The sequence below is a fragment of the Aulostomus chinensis genome, chromosome 18 (genome assembly GCF_037954235.1).
Source record: "Aulostomus chinensis isolate RoL2024-O1b breed Wild chromosome 18, RoL_Achi_v1.0, whole genome shotgun sequence".
Classification (NCBI taxonomy): Eukaryota; Metazoa; Chordata; class Actinopteri; order Syngnathiformes; family Aulostomidae; genus Aulostomus; species Aulostomus chinensis.
Genome location: NC_141337.1, coordinates 12678706 through 12700000, shown reverse-complemented (window position 1 = coordinate 12700000; position 21295 = coordinate 12678706). Strand labels below are relative to the sequence as shown.

Genomic DNA, 21295 nt, shown 5'->3' with positions numbered 1-21295 from the left:
TCACGAATTCATGAGAGAGGTTGTTTTAAAATGTTTAAAAGTTTTGGAGGTGATCTGCGTCAAATTGTAGATCCTGGATCCTGAGGACTGTTGTATTTCATTGAATATACTGTATTGCTACAGATCCATGTGAAATGCTTTCCAGAAGAAGGTTCTGGCTTCGAGGAATCGTCTTTATCATATTCAGGATCCAGGAGCCCTATTTTTTGTGACTGGAAAAACAATTTCTGAATGGATTTTGTTGATACTATATTTATATTCTGTGTCCACATAGCTGAAATGTCCTAAAACAAGGCGAGTGTGAAATATTTATGAAGTTGGTTGAATTTTTTTGCGCTTGTTTTCGTATGAGCCGGCATCACGTTCCTCGTGCGCCCACAGATGTGCAGCTGAAGGGAGAAGATAGACTCGATGTTGGTGCCGCTGCTGCTTCTTTCTCTGCTTCATTGATGTTTTCTTGCAGCCTGAGGTGGACTGGCTAATGTCTCGGAGCAAATCATTAGTGCCTTTTTCTCAGCAGCGGTCTATTAAGCGGTTAAGGCACCGAGAGCTGCGGGGTTTCTCAATGTCATCAATGAGAAATATCCTTTATTAGTTGATACTGACAGGTGGAGTGGTGCAGGAGGCTGAAAAGCCACTGTAGCATCAGACCCATGAGCCTCTGCTTTCTGTTACTCGTGTTCATCTGTGTGTGTAATAAGGAGTTCGTAATAGAAAAGGAGCATCTGATGCTAACAGAAAGTTTGACTAATCTCACATTACAAGTGAGAGAGAGAGAGAGAGAGAGAGAGAGAGAGTGTGTGTGTGTGTGTGTGTGTGTGTGTGTGTGTGTGTGTGTGTGTGTGTGTGTGTGTGTGTGTGTGTGTGTGTGTGTGTGTGCGTGCGTATGTGTGTGCAGGCAGCAGACACATTACATCTACTTACCGTGTACTCTGACCATGTATCCCATCAGCCGGGTGAGAGGTTGGGGTTTGGGGGTGGGCGGTAGAAAAGGACAAAGACATAAAAGAGAAGAATAGAAGAGAAATTTTGGTGAGAACAGAGGGAGGAACCATTAAGCCACTGAATCACTTCAGTTCCATGTGAAACAACTCCATTTCGTTGTGACACACACACTTGTTTAGTTTTGACCTCTATGACACTTTTTTTCATGCCCGTGATCTTACGGAGGATATATCTGGAACCATATTCAGACCGCTCCAGTACACAGTTCTTTATCCTTCACTGCAATTATGAGGCAGTAGGATACCTTCAGGAAAAAGCTGTTTTTATAGAATATAATGACGATCCTTCCAATGGGGGAGCTGTGTTTTTCTTAGGAGTATCTAATATTTTGTCCATCCAATTTACAGTATAATCCAGTACAGCTCAACAGCATCATGAATTCCAAACCCTCCAAAATGACTGTCACTCTTCTTCCTCACAGAATCAATAAAAACAGAGCATTACAATCCTCATTAAAGGGAGATTTATTGCAGGGTTGTTGTATTACACTCTAAACCTGTCAGTGGTTTTAATGTTTTGGCTGATGCTGTATATGAATTAGGACTGACAGTAAAACTAAGTACAGCAGCACAACATGAATTAAAGCCTCCAAAAATGACCATTAATATATAGCCACACTTCTCTCAAGGAGATACTCCTAAAATACTCAGGGCTGTTGGAGTATTCTGCAGTACTTTTATAGATGCACCTCAAAAAATTGAAAATAATACCTTTTACTGACGCAGGGCGCCGACCAACTCATCAGGAGCAATAAGGGCTTCAGCATTCAACTCGAGGGTACTTTGACCGGACCTCTGGAGGACTGTGGACCAGCAAACCTTCGATAGCCACTTCAGCTCCGTAAATGTATGCTTTTGTTTTACACTTGTTGGCGAGACAGCGGGAGGTATAAAAACCTGCAGTGTTTGTGAATTCTGAGCTGCACTTAGAGACACGTAATGTACAGTATAAAAGATATTTCAATAGGTCCGCTCCTAAAGGCCGACGGGCTATAACATCTATCTTAACGCTATTATCCTGGCGCGGGCCGGTGACAACACAACAGAGAGACCGAGTGTGTCACGATATCAAATTCAATTGTAATCGCAGGTGCTGCCATTTATCTATGTGACACATCACACAAGCGTTTGATATTGAGATAGATGCTGCTAATTTGAGTAAATTAAAATGTAAATGAGATGCTGCTCTTTTCATGACACTCTTCAACTGCCGCTGCTGCTTCCTTATAATTGGGCAAATCTACAATATCTCATTCTTGGCTTCATGTTAAGCCTCAAATGTCACGGTAGTCCTCCGTACGACCTGTCTGCCACCTCAATATCAGTCTCTCCTGACCTCTGTCTCTCCAGCCCTCCATCCAATTGTAGATTGTGTTGGACAAAATATTATTTTTAAATCCCTTTAGCCTCCCAGTGATCCCGTATGATGACTACCTACAGCTGTGCAAGTTTTTAGAGGGCTACAAGAACGGACGTGTGCTGTTCTTGTAAAAGCCATGGTCATCGTAAAAATGAATACATAATTGCAGGAGTGGACTGGAAAGTATGGAGTCATGAGTAATTGCAGTGTTACCTGTGACCGTATATGGGTAATAGTTCCAAGCCTTCTCTGTGACGTAGAAGATTTTGGGGACGACTGCTCGGGCCCAACTGGGCAGCTTGCTGAAATACAGACAAACACGTGGGTTTAATAATTATACCTCCTCACTACAGGTTTACCTGCTTTATCACCTCTGAAATCTGTCTTAAATACTCTATATTTTCTAGGTATTATTATTATTATTATCTTTTTTTTTTAGCATTAATTTGATTTTATTCCACATTTAGTTTGATTTTGCTTCTTGGTGTATTTGTGCGCTGTTGTTTGTGATGTGTGCTAGCTTCTCAAACTAATTGCTCCCAGTGGGAGTGATAAAGTTCTTTGAATTGAACTGGTATTTATACGTGTCTCCCGAGTCCACACGGAGATCGCAATGCCCTGCTAACATCCCATCATCCTCTCAGTCGCGCAGCTATCCGTGAGGCTGCGAGAATATTTCTGCTTTTCAAAAGGAGGCGAGGGGCCTCCTTCGACAGCTAGGATGCTAAATATGTAACGGGGGGGGAGTTTGTTTTTGCATGCATTTACTGTACATCTTTACATCAGTTACTATCCAAATGCAGTCTAATCTGAATCTTTTTTACAATTGTTCTCCCCAATTGTATGGTGCAAATTCACCATTCCAAGCTGTCCAGATTGTTGCTCCGCCCCTTCCGCCGCTGTCACAGTCTACTAACGTACTCCCCTGGTGACATGGGTAGCTGTCAAAGAGACACACCCTCACCTGGCTTCCAATCTGCACTCTGCGGCACCTAAACTAGCTGGAAGGTTGACTACGTGGGCGTCCTAGTCTATAACATTTTAATGCCAAGTATGAGACGATAAGCTTGCGCGCTGCAAAGTCAAAGTAGTAGTTTCTCCACTCTTTCCCTCATATCTTTGGGCCAGAATAGGAAATGAAAAGCATCCAGCTGTGTTGAGCCATAATGGAGGTCATGTAAGGTGGCCATGCTGGTCCCTGCTAACGTTGATTACATTGATCACACCCTGCGCCCTGGAGTGGAGTTTCTCTAGAGAGTCTGCACTGACAGACACAGGGGGCAGAAAGTAGTGACTGGTAGTGAAAGTACTGGCTTTTACTCAGCACAAACGGACTCTACAGGCTGATAGTTGCAGCCATAACGGGCCTCTTATTAGGCATGCAGTCACCATGATTACTGAAGGAAGGGGAACAGCGGCTGCAGGGAAATTGCTGTTGATTTTAGAAATGTGAAAAAAAAACAGATGAACAGAGCAGGTTTTTTTTTGTTTTTTTGTTTAAACTTTGAATACCTTTAACAATAGAACAGCTTTGATATGGAATAGATGTGAGTGCCAGCGTTGGCCCCGATGCTGCTGACTGAGAAGCGACAAGTCAAACAAGTCAAGTTTAACATTTATGCTAATTCTCTGTTCAACCACTCATGGATCATTAGAACCCCCACATCATCAGCTTCTCCTCCTCTTATCTGCTGTCTCGTAGCTGCAGCTGAATGAGGAGATTAGATTGCTTTAATTTCATTCACAGAGCTGAAATAATCTCATTATTGATCTTATTCTACATACCAATACAAGATTATTAAGGTGTTCCCATCAGTTGCTTATCAAATATTCTATTCATTTTCTATTTCACACGATGCTATAGAGCTCTAACAACTGAAGACACATGCTTGGGCAGCCGAGTTTCCCTCTGGCATGTTGGTAATGTCTCAAAAATGTGTCCACAACCCACACAATCATTACAATCAGAATACTCAAAATCAGCATCCAATTAAACCACCCTGGAAGCAGAGAGAGAATTTCTGGCTAAATAAAGGATAGATAGAACACAAGCATTGCTTATTTGGATCTTCATCTAGTGTCTATTGGAATATTGCTGCCCATGTAAACAGTCTGAGTTCGGGACCACTGGGACAAGAGACAGCCGTCCTACCGGGCTTCCTTCAGTAGCCTGTCATACAGCCAGGAGAATTTCTTTAGACACGGTTGACTAGTTACATGTCCTTACACTACCCCCCCAACACACACACACACACACACACACACACACACACACACACACACACACACACACACACACACACACACACACACACACACGCACACTGTGGGTGAGGACACATCAAGATGCCTCTTGCAGATTTAGGTCATCTGCCTATGCGTGTTTATGACCCTTTGATCTGTAAATACAGCAAAATGTCAGTTCTGGGATTTAAATACAACATTAAAAATGAACTTTTTAGTCAGCAGACTGTGTGGCTCTAACAATGCTGCAGTGGTCAGTGTCAATGACTGATAAATCTGTGAAAATCGAGCCTTCCAAACAACTACTAAAGTGATTCAGGCAGGCTAGATTCATGTCTGAGTCGTATCGATGAAGTTGTTGCCCTGTCTAAATTTAACAGAGTATCACACTAGAACGTATGAAAGTGTAGTTATTTTAATGACTCCTCTCTCCTACACACATACAAACACACACACGCAGGAACGCACGCACACACACACAGACATGTAGTCCACAGCTAGAACATGGTAACAGGTGGTTTGTGGGCGTAGGGAGGCAGGCATGGTGTCCCACAGCAACTACTCAAATTATCCATCACCTACATTGACCTCATCTTTTTCTGCCCACGCACGAACGCACGGACACACGCATGCACGTATGCAGGCATGCACACACAACCTTCTGTTGATGACACCTCACACATCCCGATGGACTCCCAAAGGGTTTTTTTGTGACCAGGAACGGTCACCCTCACCGCATCTCATCACAGTATTCTCTGTCTAGCTGTCTGTCTTGTATATGAATGGCCCATTTGTCCTTGACAGTTTTTTTCCCCTGCTTTATTTTAACCAAATCATCTCGTCAAAAACAGTCAAGGAGAGAAATATAGTGAAACAACTGTTCACAATCCAATTAAAATCACTGAAGAACTGGCTCAAACTGGCACCGATTATTAAAACTATGTTTTCATGATTGTATCAGCTGATTTTGGCCTTTTATAGATATCATATTTACATCAGGATAATCTGCATTATTTGTCACATCAGTCAACATATGCGTATGTCATTCCCACAAAGAGTTCTCAGTGGTTCGCCTGTGATTCCTCAGTGGTCCAAAATGAAACCCAATCCTACATGTGTGTGTAATGTTACAGGTAAAACATATCTTTTGTGCAGGAAAATTAACCTTTCAAATTGTAACGTGTGGGCTATTTATTCAAGTCAGTCATAGATTTAAAGACCCACCTACCTGGACACGACTGACCAGCTCATATGTGCCAATATCTCTACAGGATTCATCTCACTGTAAGTGTTTGGTGCAGGTTTTTTGTAACTGTTTCTACAGTTTGGGCCATAAAAAATCTATATTTCTGATAAATAGCAGAAGTGAGGCGAGTGTTGAAACAATAAATCATTCATAGGGAAGATATTAATTCGGCTACATTCTTTAAAATGGATGCTGTAGAGCTGCTGGCCCGCTAACGTCTTTACGTCCCGTCATACATAAACTACCCACTGGGCGTGTGAGTGTGTCCGCTGCCTGGCTGAAATATGGCATCCCCACAGACAGGACCTACCGCAGCTACCTACTTACGCCGGGTTCACTCTGATTATGGCCATCAATAAAAGAAAAGCTTTTTTCATTGTGCAATAAATTCCAGTTCAAAAGTGAAGAGTTGTAACCAGACAACAGTCACGTTTTTTTTTTATTCATCCTGAGAAAGAACGAGAAGGAGAGCAACGGAAAATACAGCGCTTTTCCTGATTTTCTTCAAAAAAATAAATAGTGTTCACACACAACAGATATAGTCAGTGAAACTGTATGAATATCAATATGTCTATCTACAGATCATTGTGACTGCTGATAACCCTCCACATCCCGTGCTGATTAGATGCGCTCAGTGTAATCCAAATGTCAATAGAGAGATGGAATGAAAAGTGGATGTGTGCAGGTTATAAATGAGAGAAAATAGGATTTCAGGTGGCGTGTTGCTGACATACATGTGAATTCAGACATCGTCAAAGCTGATCAGCGCAACACTCGCCCAGCATGTGTCTGATGAGCAGAGTTTGGGACTCGAACCCGAGACTTTATTTGGGCTTTGGGATTCGTGAATGATCTTAATTTGGCACATTAACATTTAAGAGGTGACTCAACGAGCTGAATGTTGTTCCCACTCATAAAACCCACCCTTACGACTCTGCAGCGGTAACTGCGTGGTGAGCAATTTTAGATTTTAACTGTAACAAATATGTAAAAAAAAAAAAACATACGGAATGACTGGATCAACATCAAACCTCCGGGAAACATTCGATTAGGCCATTTGACGTTCTGAAATATTCGTAAGAGATTGATGGGCCCATTAAATATTATTTCACACAAAAAAAAAAACACAAAGCCTTGTCTCTGTCTATGCTGCAAAAGTTTTCTTTTCAAGTTCAAGAAGCTGTAACAATTTGGACAGAAATATATAATATTTTGGTTTTGCGGAATTTTTTTTCTTCGTGACCTAAGTTCACACTTTAAACTTCTTTCGCTGTAAAACAAAAACTTCTGTCAGGATTATCAGTATTTACAGTTTCTCTCTTCCAAACACAGCAATCATGTATAGTGCAGCATATATAATCTATACAACACCGTGCTCTACTATTTATACCCAGCTGTTCGCTCCAATAAGACAGCCAACAAATGCTGACATGCTGAAATGTCACATCATCTTTTCCACAATCAAATCTCTTCTGACGGCTTTATGGGCGGCGGTCTAATGAAGTGAGACGAGTGATTGAACGCACGCCCTCTTCAGTGTGAGATGAAATATTAGTAGATATAAACTCAGGAGACGCGGGCGTGGAGGTTTCTGTGAAAGAAGATCATAAAAAAACAGGTTTGTCCTGTAGGGAATCCATGGAGTGTCGTAAAGAGCAAATCATTATTTTAACCTTCCTTTAGTGCTCATTTACAACTTTCACAAGTCATAAATTTGTGTTGTTTTTTTTTTTATCTGATTGCCTCAAGGCCATAGATTTCTTCCATACTAGAAATTTAAACGTATAAAAAAGCTGATTTCAGTGAATTTGGAGTGCTTTAGTCAACCTAGCTGGACGTGTGGTCTTCCCACTCAAAAACTGATGGACAGAACCTGTGACTTGAACTGTATTGCACCAAAATGGGAAGCTGATGAAGTCTTTAAAGGCGAGTCACATGGGAGTAATTGGGTCTGTTGCAGTAAACGTCTGATGGCCGTTGCGGGCGGTCCTGCCAAAATAACCTTAAAAGTTTCTGTGCCAGAACACGAGCTGCTGAACAAATTGAACATTATTACGAAGTAAGTGGAAGGAAACTGTCAGGTTTTAGTATCAGAGCAGGATCCAGATGCAGAGACGGGACACTTGGAGCTAAAAATTTATAATCGAAAATAAACAGAGCATTAGAGATAAGTGTGAGCGCAGGTAGGGTGATAATGAACCTGAAACTAACGTCGTCACGGAAAACACAACTCAGAGTTGGCAGATTATGACGACACTCACTTGTTGAGGTAGATTCTTTTCTCGGTGAACTGGCCTGCTCCGTGCTCAGGGTCTTCATAGGGCTCGTTCTGGACCACCTCCACCCCCTCCCCGCGTTCACTCTGCTCATGACTGTGTTTACTGATCATATACAGCTGGCCAATCCGGTACTGGAAGACAAACAGGAGACAAAGAAGCACATATGTTTGATTCTTTAATTTGTTTTAAACGACCCCCTGACTCCTTATTGGTGCAAATATAGGTGTAATTCTGCTGGGGCTGCTCGCAAAACGTTTCATTGGTGTAACATCTGAGTATAGACCATAATTTTATGACAGCAATTAAAAATAAAGACAGAAGGGAAAGTTCCAGGATTACAGCTCACACTGTGTGTCCATGACACCTGTGGACAGGCACACTGGTGAGGGGAGTACGGGGGATCAGGAGCTGTCTGCAGAACAGTGAGCAAGGGCTAATCTCAGGTCAGAACCGTGCCGAACAACAATAGTAACATCAGTGAAGGGACCTGATCCCACGGCCCCTTGGGACACATCAGTCAGCACTAACAGTCTTTCACTCAGCACAAACTAACCCACTCGGCCCAGTGACAGTGTCATTTTTGGTGGCCATGACAGGCTGGAATGGGGAGTCACACAACAAATATTTTCCATACATTCAGAAAACAACAAATGCTGGACAGCGAGCGCTCCAGGATGGAGATTTCCAACTACTCGTAGGCTTATTTCCAGGCTTGAGAAATCGATACGGCCCTGATGGTGACTTATACTGCTCTGCTGGAATGCCCAGGGGTCATGTAGGACTCACACACACACACACACACACACACACACACACACACACACACACATACAGCTTCAACCAGGGATAGCTGTGTTAAGCTAATGGAAAGAAAGTCAAGGTCTGGCTGGCAGTGTTGACTCGCCAACCAGCTACAAAAAGCCAGGAATGGAGTGAGGAGGAATGCGCCAGTGCAGTGGAAAAAGGCTATACCTGTAAACAGGCTCAGGGAATAACTTATAGCACAATGCCAATTTTTTCCATGTGCCTTCACAGCATGAGAGAAATTGTAAGGGGCAGAGACCCAGATGGAATTTTGATGGCGGAGTGTTTCTGGCTGAACAGCTGTTGAGAGTCTGGCACAATTTTTCCATTTGCAATGACAAAGTCACAGGCCAGGGATAATAAAAGAGGAACCTGTATTTAGCCACACACTAACATGCATGCTCGCGTTCAAGTACATGCACCCGCTGACATACTCTGACCCACGGTGGCAGCGGGTCTGATGAGCAGAGCACAAGAAAACTCACTAAAATACTAAAAAATAAAGATATACGCTGAGAGCATATCATGAAAAAAGGGATGTATCACAACGGTGCTGCTACAGTGCATCCACATTTAATCTAAATTGAGATCATAATTTATAAATTATACATTTTAGTCATAACTTGCACCCTGGAGAAAGGTGCAATTTTTTTTAATTCCAAACAGTTAAAAGATCGGCATTTTTGCCTTAAAAATTGATTTAATTGGTTGAAATCATGCAAAGCAGAGGGATTCAGTAAGTTAATATTTTTGGTTTTCTACCTGCAGCTGTTTGGTTACAGTTTACTTCACTCATTAGTGTCAATGTATGAAAGTTGTTTTCAACTAAATACCCCCCCCACCCCCACCCCCAACTCAAAATCTGACTGTTCTCAGCTTGGCAAACATCAAAGTAGGAGACAGGTAAACCTCGGAAGGAACAATATGATGCTCACAAACACGAATAAATTCTGATGTCGCACTGCAACTTCTAGAAGAGGCTGACTGTTAGTGATAGATTGTAATACTTGCTTTAATTACACCTCTTGGGTTGCACCTGTGGCTTTAAACGGAAATAACAACACCAAGGACATTAGTTTGGTCTTATTATAACGACAGCATTTCAGACAATCTGGTGTTTAATATTAACTGCTGTCACTGGGTTGAAAACCTGAGACTGTGACAGTTAGATAATCCACAAAAGTAGATGAAAAAAAAAGACATTTCAAGGGACAAAGTAGAAAACAAAGGTGAGAGACGGCTGACAGCACATTGAATCTCCCCGGTGGATGAAAAGCAGCAAGGCTCGAACAGCCTACTCGACAGGAGCCACAAGCACCTCTCTGGGCCGCACGCTGATGTCCGCAGCAGCATATTAACATTTAAGACCATCTTTTCCATTGGCTCATTCAAGGCTCTGACAAATTGGAAAAACATGCCGGCCATTGTGATGTTTTTTTACCGTCCTCTGCCGCCACGAGCCGCGCTTTTCTTTGTTCTGGTCGGAAATCTACAGGATGAACGAGCGGCTGGAGTTCAGGCGAGTGAGGCCATCAGTAACTATTATTATCTCCGTCTCATTCCCTCTTCGAGAGTAGAGCCTTCGCACAAGATCAAGAGCTGCCACAGAGAAGAAAAGATGCTCTCTCATGAGCTCAGTTGTACGTTTTTTTTGTTTTTTTAGTAAAACTTGCTGTGTGAATGTTTGGCACATGCGAACCATCCAACCATCACAAATCAAAACTGTGTCTCCTACTGCACTGTGCTCAGTACCAAATGATGTACCACTACACCAACAAAAAAAGGGTGCTGGGAGGGGGTCTTTAGCTCTACAGGCGGTTTCATAGCGTTAACACTTCCACTAGAATTTCCTGAAAACTCCAAATACTGCGCTGTTGCTGTATGCCGCTGCAAACCGTGCCTCGGGTCGGGACTCAAAAATGATCTGAAGGGTTTAGTGGTCAAAGCTCAAAAGTCAAGGTCACATCAAACGAGCCTTGATATTTTTTTTTTTTTTTTTGGCCAACTGATATTGAGGACTTTTTCTTTTTAAACCTTCAATCCGCCCACTGCCACGGGAAAGAAAATCTTCAAATTGGGCTTTTAATCATGGCTAAACAGTTTTTGGGTACCACACGGTAGAAGTACAAGGACTACGAGTGTGAGTTATACTCATGGGAATACTGCGACAGCTGAAGAAATCAACATCCATGAGATATGACAATTCAATCCCAAACTACCATGACTAAATCTTGGAAAAACATTGCACTTCTACTAAACACTTCTCATTCCTACCTTGTCCATCTTTCATTCAAAGAGGAGCAAGGATAAAACTACACTTCATGCACTTCGAAAGACTGTAAACCTTTGATTGTGTCTTCAAATGGTAAATAAAAGGTTCGGTAGAATACAAAATGTGAAGAAAACTGCTATCAGATACTGTCCTTCAAAGCTAGTCTTTGCGAGTGTTACATTTTTTATCCAAACATCACACCCTCTAGTATTCAGAGACTGAAAGAAAGAAAGACATTAGGCTTGATCTAATGATTTGTGAAAAAAAAACAAAACTCAAAAAGATATTAGGACATCTGGGATATTTTTTTTTCTCTACCTTACGTCAAATTACCTCATGAGATCCTAGCGTTTCATCTTTTAAAGCTGCAAGTTGACTTTAGTTACTTTTATCAGTCTCCCATTGTCCTCCGCGACAGTATCTCCTCCGTCCACAGCTCAGTTTGTAGTGGGACCAGTGATGACCTGAGATTGAACCCAGAATCAAACGCAAGTGAGGAAGAAAACGAGATCATAATTAAAGTGGGACATGTCACAGTACCAAGGAGGTTTTAAGGTGGTATTTGTTTGTCAGCAGGATGACTTTCACCAAGCTTGAAGGAAGAGTGTAGAATGGGCCAGTGAAGAACTAATTCTTGAATCTTGATGCATATTAGCCATAGCGCCACCTGTTGGCATGATGACACTTTAATGTAATCCTCCTGGTGGTTGACCAGATCCGTCTCAGACGTGTTCAGAGACACCTCAAGACCTCGGTGAAGGGTTGCAGTGAAGACTGTGAGTTTTTGTTAAGCAGCATTACAGTAGCAAGGCGGCCAAATTTAATGTTTTGCCTGAAGATGTCTGAATTTAAGCTACAGCTCTAGCACCACCTAGTGGTTACAGGAATAAATTCTGACGAAACATCTGCTTCAATCAGAATTTACAGTTAACAACAACAAAATGTAAAGTAAATGTTTGTTTTCTAGCTCCACCTAGTGGATGCAGGAAGTGATATTTGCACCACAGTGCAGCATTAGTCTGTTTGTTCTTACGAAATCTAAATTTTACCAGGTTTCACCTCCTTTTCATTCTACGGAACAAACAGGGCCCAAACATGAAAGTATCAGGGGCCAGGGGTTCACCTCAGCTGAGCTACGTGCTCTCTGACTGATTTCTTTTAAAGTAGCTCCCCACAGGACTTTATAAAACACATTCTGGTCCTCACAAATGAAACGGATTTCGGACTTGCAGATAAATAAACCACTACTACGTCTTAACAACATGTAAGCCACCGTCACGGCTTAATGTGCAAATGTGAAAAGACGAATCTTATTTGAAGATGAAGGCTCTTCGCCAACAATGTGATCAAACTCTCCGTCTCCTGCTGCCTCTCGGCTCTGTCACAGCAGCAGGTGGCCGGGAGCTGTGCTCGTTGTGCTACAGCCAAGGAGTGTGTGAATGTGTGCATAAGATAACGTAGCACACACAGTCACACTTGTGTACTTCAGACAATAGTGGGCACATTGCTAACATGTAATTAAAATTCAACCACAGACAGTGTAATTACTGCTTTGAGCACTCTGTATTCTTAGACAAATGACTGTAGTCCTACTGGGATAAATACCCGGAGCTTCTTTAAGTCTATACTGTGTGTGTGTGTGTGTGTGTGTGTGTGTGTGTGTGTGTGTGTTCTTACTACTACTGAATTTTTAACCAACAGAGTGAGGACATTTTGACCGGTCCTCATAAACTTCAAAGGGCTCTTTGAAGGTGAAAACTAAGTTTAAGGGGGCGGGGTTAGAATCAGGTTATGGTTAAGTTCTGGGTCAAGCATTTAGTCGTAATGGTTAAGGTTGGGTAAGGTGATAGGGAATGCATTCTGTCATCGAAGGTCATCACACAGACATAATTACAAGGATTTGTGTGAGCGTATGTGTGTGTGACTTTCAAATACTCCCAAAAAGGTGTCTTGAGCTCATCTATAAGATGTTTGTCCCTCCTGTATAACTTCTTTGTGACTCCAGAATGCAGAAAGCGGCCCATCATGTAGATTTAGCCTGAAGCTAATGGTGACTGAAGGCTTCCGACAACAAAACTGTCAAAAATATCAATTTACAAACTCTCAGTTGTGTTATTCAGGTTAATTCATGTCTTCTCCATTTAGCCATGAACTCAAACAAACATTTTGATTTGAGCAGAAAACAAGCAAACTACACTCACTGGCCACTTTATTAGGCACACCTGTCCAACTGCTCGTTAACGCAAATTACTAATCAGCCAATCACATGGCAGCAACTCAATGCATTTAGGCATGTAGACATGGTCAAGACGATCAGCTGCAGTTCAAACCGAGCATCTGAATGGGGAAGAAAGGTGATTTAAGAGACCTTGAAAGTGGCAGGGTTGCTGGTGCCAAACGGGCTGGTCTGAGTATTTCAGAAACTGCTGATCTACTGGCATTTTCACGCACAACCATCTCTAGGGTTTGCAGAGAATGGTCCGAAAAAGAGAAAATATCCAGTGAGCGGCAGTTCTGTGGGCGAAAATGCCTTGTTGATGCCAGAGGTGAGAGGAGAATGGCCAGACTGGTTCGAGCTGATAAAAAGGCAACAGTAACTCAAATAACCGCTCGTCGCAACCAAGGTATGCAGAAGAGCATCTCTGAACGCACAACACGTCGAACCTTGAGGCAGATGGGCTACAGCAGCAGAAGACCACGCCGGGTGCCACTCCTGTCAGCTAAGAACAGAAAACTGAGGCTACAATTCGCACAGGCTCACCAAAATTGGACAACAGAAGATTGGAAAAATGTTGCCTGGACTGATGAGTCTCGATTTCTGCTGCGACATTCGGATGGTAGGGTCAGAATTTGACGTCAACAACATGAAAGCATGGATCCATCCTGCCTTGTATCAACGGTTCAGGCTGGTGCTGGTGGTGTAATGGTGTGGGGGATATTTTCTTGGCCCACTTTGGGCCTCTTAGTACCAATTGAGCATTGTTGCAACGACACAGCCTACCTGGGTATTGTTGCCGACCATCTTCATCCCTTTATGACCACAGTGTTCCCCTCTTCTGATGGCTACCTCCAGCAGGATAACGCGCCATGTCATAAATCTCGAATCATCTCAGACTGGTTTCTTGAGCATGACAATGAATTCACTGTACTCAAATGGCCTCCACAGTCACCAGATCTCAATCCAATAGAGCACCTTTGGGATGTGGTGGAACGGGAGATTCACATGATGGTGCAGCCGACAAATCTGCAGCAACTGCGTCACGCTATCGTGTCTATATGGACCAAACTCTCTGAGGAATGTTTCCAGTACCTTGTTGAATCTATGCCACGAAGGATTAAGGCAGTTCTGAAGGCAAAAGGGGGTCCAACCCGGTACTAGCAAGGTGTACCTAATAAAGTGGCCAGTGAGTGTATAACCACTGCAGTCCCACTGTGAGCGAGAGTGGGGGAGAAAGAAGTCATTCACAAAGAGGAGCAACCCCCCCCCCCCCCAAAAAAAAACACAAGTTCAAGTTATCTGTGAGGCAAAAACAGGTGATCTGATGAATTGATATCTCACTCTGGAGTGATCCCCTTGCTCTTCACTTCAACTCTTTTCCTAAGGGCTAAAGCAGAAGAACACACACATGGTCTTTGCTGTGTCAGCAGAAACAGGAGCATGAGAGCAGGCTGTTGGTGAGCAAGTGCTTATGACTGACTGCATTTGCTCTATTCATGCCGATTCAGCAAAAACTGAAGGTGAGCGCTAACTCCCACTTATAGTTTGATAAATTCATGTGGTCACACTGCAGGAGGATGCCAAAGACGGCAGCTGGCTCGGGGGAAGCGGTGTGTGTACGACTGCCTTATTCTCATGGTGTAACTCTGGTGCAGTCCAGCAGGAGTAACACAGACTGACCATTCTGATATGATATTAAACACACAGAGGAGGTTACTCAATGGAACATGGCCAGTTTTTGTGTGTGTGTGTGTGTGTGTGTGTGTGGTGGGGGACCATGTTTTGCCATCATTCCCACAGTCAGACAAGAAGATACATACACTTTTCTCCCATGTGTGTATTAGAACGCTTAGTCCCACAGGTGACCGCTAGTTAGCATAGCACTTTGAATGGTGGTGTATAGGCAGGTTAGCAAGCCCCCCCCCGGCTTCCCTGTTTGGCTCAAATTTTGAAGTTCTTTTTTTTTCTTTTTTTTTTAAAGTAAAAGTAGTTCCATCTAAAATTACATGATCTTTTATTTCTGAATAATTTCATCTTGAAAGTAATAACACAGCCCTTGTTATATTGAGGCTACATCCCTTTGGGTTCATTCTGATGGATTTATGCTAGCCTGTCCAACCACTGCTATCTCTTTTCTGGCTCTGGGGAGGATGACAAATAAGTGTATTTTCCAAAAAGCCCAGCAAACATGCCAGCAGCAGATGAGCTGTAATAGCAATGACCTACTGTAATAGCGGCTATAAATGAAGCTACAATCAAACAAACACCGACAACATTAAAGTAACCAATCTAACTTGAAGAAAGGCATGGACGATGGATGAAAAAGAGGAGGTGCACGGGAGTGGTCGGAGTTATTTAGTGACAGGAGAGCTACTGAAATGGCACCTTGAGTATTTGTGACCGTTGTTGATGTGGAGAATCAGCTGATTGTCAGGTGATGCTGGAGGGCGTATTATTAGCGCTCTGTGATGGCGACAGTTGAGCATCAGATGAAGGCTGAGAGGGAAACAGGAGTTTCAGCCTCTGCTCGCTCCTGCTTCAAGAGTCAAAAGCAGTTGCAACAACTATTGTGAAACACGACTTGAATTTCATGCTATGGCGTTCACCTGCTCTTGCCAACAGATACTATAGTCTGCAGCTGATGTGAACGCTGAGTGAAGTGGACCACCCCGTTTGTGACACAGAACGCCCCTCTTATAGCCACTTGCCGAAGGCACAAGAGCGTTACATAAACATAGATTATTATTACTGATCACCGCAGGTGGGAAAGAGCACTTTCCTGCCTGTCTCCCCTCTCCTCCCCTCTTTTTTTTTTTACCCAGCGCATCTGCAGCATCTGAGGTCACTGAACCAAAGATTGCATAATGCCAAGATCACTCACTACAGATCTTTCCACCATGCATCATCTTGACTCCCTGCCTGCCAGCGCACTGGGTGGCCCACTGGAGTGATGTGTAATGGGAGGGGAGAGGAAGAAAGAAGGAGAGGATGATGTGAGGAAGCAGTGAGGTAGAGATGACAAGAAAAGGCAGCGCTGCAGAGGACAGACTTTCAGGAACTGGCAGATTGGTGAGATGTTACATAAGCGGACTTGATTGAGGACAGCCATATTTCTTGCGCTCTTATTCACAGGGAGACTTTCTTTGATGCATGGCTCTTTCTCTCATTCATTTATCCAGAATTCCTGACTATCATTAAGTTTCTCATTTCTTTGTCCATCTCCTCCTCATTTGACCATTATGGAGAAGACTCTGGTGCTAAAATAGACACACTGGGCTTCTTTTCCAGAATATAATTCCCTATCTGAAGCCCTAAAACAGTCTGAATATCAATATAGTTTTTTTCAAGTGTGTGTGATGAGAGAAACGGGTGAGGTTTCCGAGTCCACGCAGCTAAAAACTCAAACGCAAATCGCCTAAACAGTGTGAAAAGAATGTGCAATTAAGATTTTCTATATTTCTAACAACATGTATGAAAAGTAACCAAAGGGTGAAGTGACTGTTACTCCGGCCACACACACACACACACACACACACACACACACACACACACACACACACACACACACAAATTTGTAGCCAACAGCACCATAACAGTCATTTACCTGAAAGACATTTAAATCTTTGTATCTATCAAATCCTTCACTTTGTTTTGAGAGACCTGAGCCTTGAGCGAGTGTCTGGTGAGGTTTTTAACAAACCTCATTCAGATGGCTGATAAACACGTCTCCCTCCTGTGTTACATAAGCCTTTTGTGCATCCCCGCTCTGTTCCACTCTGGAGTGTTTTGATACAACCTGAATTCCAGGTTGCTTGTAAAAATCCATTTCATTTATTATGCATATAGAGCCCATAGTGCGTTTCTTAGAGTTCAGCTAAGATGGAGACAGACTGAGAAAAGCGGAGAAAAGTAGAGTGGAAAAAGGGGCGGAGTGTTCACCAGTGGCTTGTTGGTGCTCTATGTTAAATCCACTGTTACATATACATCCATACATATGTACAACATACATGCACACACACACACACACACACACACACACACACACACACACACACACACACACACACACATATATATGTAAATACATATATATATATACATATATATATATATATATATATATATATATGACTCTGCAGTTGTCATCTCTATATGTACACAATAAAATAACCTCAGAAGCAACAAGACAGAGAGGTTGAAAGGCAAGTATTGTTGGGGGATATCCATAAAATAGAGCACTTCCGCAGTTTGCCCGCTATTCGTGTGTACAAGTGCCACACCTTACAAACATGGGCACATGCCAAAATATAGGTTACAAAAACCCTTGTGGACTAATACATTTACATATGTTCCAAATGTTAAAGAGGACAGCAGAAAAAGACAGCAGTTATGGACCTCTTCCTTTGACTGAAAATCCCCAAATAGTCTTGATGACAAGAGAGCATTGTAGTACTTTTACACTAATAATACAGTACAAATTGTAGATACTATGATAATATTTTGTGTCTTTGTTTTTGCCCCCAAAACATGATAACATGTCAACTTGGTGTATTCACACAAGCCATGGGATATGAAAAAAATGTATGAAATAATGATTTATATCAGAGGATTTCAGCCAACAGGCTGACAGAAACACCAACAGATGGCTCGGTTAATTGGGCTTCAAAATGTGCAATCGGTTCCACGGTGATGATGGAAGAAGGGTGCTCATGGAGGAACGGCGCAAACCCCTCCCCCCTCTTCAGGGTGGTAGTGAAGGCACCAGGGAGAACACCGATCACTCTGGGAGCAGCTCATACAGGTATACAAGAAAAAAGGAGCCATCTGTACATGTTCACACACACACACACACACACACACACACACACACACACACACACACACACACACACACACACCTAACTTACATTCATTTCCTACCAATGAGACCTGAGGCTTACGAGAAGAAGAAGAGGAATGACAACAAGCCATGTGTATCAGCTTGTTGGGAAGAGGGACCCAAATGCAGGAAATGGCAAGGAGGAAGGACATGAAGAACTTACTTTAATGATCAGAATGAACTAAAACATGTCTGGTCACGACTGTGTCGTGCTAAAACCAGGTATTGTGACATGAGGAGCTGAGCAGAAGAGACCCAGACGACCAAACTAAAACTCAAACTACTAATGACACAACAAGAAACAGGTGAGAAAGCATGTTTGGGTAAGAGATGTAAGGAACCGAGCTGTGACTGACGAGGACTAACCAGCACACCTGACACAGGTGGAAGACTCCAAAAAGGCGGGAACACAAAAAGGCAGGGAGTCTAAAGCAAACAAAGGCACGGATGAACAAGTGTTTTCAAAATAAAACAAGAACTGATTAACAAAACACAAGAGACCAAGGCCAATAGAGTCCAAGACTTTGTTGTTTGTCTTCAAAAGAGAGACGAGCACGCACAATGATCTCACCCGACGGTGTACAAGCTGTGCATGACTCTCAATGGTATTTCCCAGGACACATCTACAGTATGCATTTTCACTTACAATTAACGTCCAGTAATATTTAAAAAAACTGTTTCATACCTTAAATGAAGTGATGTTTTGTCGTTATGGTTACAGTGATAGCCATTTGGTTGTTCAATGCAAAGCAACCGCAACCTGAGTAACACAACACACACGCACATCCACACATACAAACACACAGCAGGACATTCGCATGCAAGCAGTTGCAAGAGCATTTTCAGCAGTAGCACTCAGTATTTAATCAGGTAGAAATTGATCAAATGATTCTCTGATGGGAGAGAAGAGATGACCTGCGGGCCGAAGCAAGTCTTTAATTGAATGGATCTGGGTGAAGCAGCTGCTGAATCTGAATTAAATGAATCAGTGGTGGCAATGTCCAGACTCTTGATGATATTGGTCAAATTTGGTCTGGAGACTTAAATTTAATATGAACCTGAACCAAATTGGTGCTGATTCATGCTCTTACTTTGAAGTATACCCCCCCCCCCCCCCACCCATGAAACAGTTTATGTATCTTTTTAATATGAAGATGGCTGGGATTTTTCAGTCTTCTGTAACTTTTAAGGTGTTCTTGAAACTATTTATTGACCATCTATTTTCCATATTTTGAATAAAGACAAGGCTGAAGCAAACCCACAAAGTTGGTTGAATTAAATATCATTAAAGTGTGCGATCATTTTAAATTTATATACTCGAGTTTGCAATATGAGTACACAACGGCTCTGAGTTGGTCATTTGGGTACACAAAGAGGAGATCACTTCATCAGAAAGATCTTCTTAGCTGCCGATGTTCCTATAGCAACCAAGAACCCTTGAACTTGTTATTGTCGTATTCATAGATCTGTGTAAATATCCGCAGGGGAATAGATGTCAAGGACGTGTGGGTGGGTTTCATGATCAATAAATTAATTGAACGCTGTTTATAGACATCTACTTGGGAGGCTGATGCGTTTACGCCGGAGTATGAGGGGTGGGGTCAACATTTACTAGTTAACCTCTTAGAGCGAAGCCCTTCGAAAGATCAGATGATGGTAGCGAGGGTCATTGTCTGAATTAGTAAAAGCTCTTGATTTGATTCGCTGTCAGAAAAAATGAATGGTGCACACATTTTATCCACATCGCCAACAGGTGATGGGCAGGAGCAGAAATAGCAACGTGCAGATCTCTGAGCGTACAAACGGACGAGGACTGATTGCTCTCCGTTATCAAATTGTGACATAAACAACAGCGTCCGTCCTGCTACGTGGTGATCATATTATAGTGCACCACGACCAGCTGCCCCCCCCCCCCCCCCCCCCCCCTTGCCGTATCTCTCCTGCCAACTGTCCCATAACTCTACTGACTTAGTCGCTCGGTGCTTCTATTCTCAGGAGCCATTATCTGTTCTTGTTTAGACAGGATGTTGACACAAAGTACGGTTTAGGGGGGGACAGGAAGAACACAAGGAGAAATGGAGGGGCGGGCAATTAGATGTTTCCTGTTCAGGTTATGGTAAATGTGTCTTCTAATAAACGGATGGGGAGCGATGGCTGTTCTATCCAACCGACAGATTTGTAGCCGATGTTGAATGTGCTCGGTGAGAAGCACTTTTTGCTTCCTCTATGATGACACGTTCTTTCACTGTTTGTTGCAGCGTCTCTCCAAAAATTCTGGATTAATATTTTCAGAGGGAAGGTGTAGATAAGTGCTATCCACCCTCACCTTTAAATTCAAAAATTCAGACCCATACATGAAATTTTATGTAAGAGAAAATATCAATGAATATGAATCACTCTAGAAAACTCGAAGCTGACTGCAGTCGCATTTAGTTCGTCCTGGCAAGCACTTTACTTGCCCTAGCCGACGTTCAGCTTGGCCTCGCCGACATTTAGCTCGTCCTAGCAGACAGTTAGTTTGTGCTAGCTTGCAATTAGCTGGTCCTAGCTGGCATTTAGCTTGTGCTAACCAGCAGTTACCTTTTCCTGGCAAACAACTTGTGCTAGCAAGCTTTACCTAGCCAGCATTTAGCTTTTCCTAGCCAGCAGCTAGCTTTATGCTAGCTGACAGTTAGCGTCATGCTGTTGAGGATGGGAGGGGAAGGGACCTAGGCTTCTGTTGGAATTTAAATGAATGTTGTGTTTCCAAGTCCCAGTGTATGCCACATACTCTGCCTTTAAGATAAAAATAGGAACCTCCCTCTCACAGCAGCCATTTTGGTGTTAAAGCAGTGTAAAGAGGTCGACATACTCAAAGTTCCATTAAATATGACACATTTATAGTTCTGCTTGTCCAAGACATGGATGCAAACTTTTAATCCCAATTTAAGGCTGATCTTGATGTTCTCTCTGTCTCTGAAAATCTCACACATTGTATTGTATTTGTTAC

At 42.7% G+C, this 21295-nt stretch overlaps 1 protein-coding gene across 1 annotated transcript in view; it reads right to left on the bottom strand.

Moving 5' to 3' along the window:
* Window positions 1-21295, bottom strand: part of LOC147245214 (cytoplasmic phosphatidylinositol transfer protein 1-like) — a 42900-nt gene that overhangs the window by 9529 nt on the left and 12076 nt on the right. Inside the window, exons 2-4 of the mRNA XM_086185718.1 lie at window positions 8116-8264; window positions 2578-2666; window positions 925-932 (exon numbers count right to left, since the gene is read on the bottom strand). Coding sequence (XP_086041844.1) covers window positions 925-932; window positions 2578-2666; window positions 8116-8264 — 246 coding nt within the window. The remainder of the gene's footprint in view (window positions 1-924; window positions 933-2577; window positions 2667-8115; window positions 8265-21295) is intronic.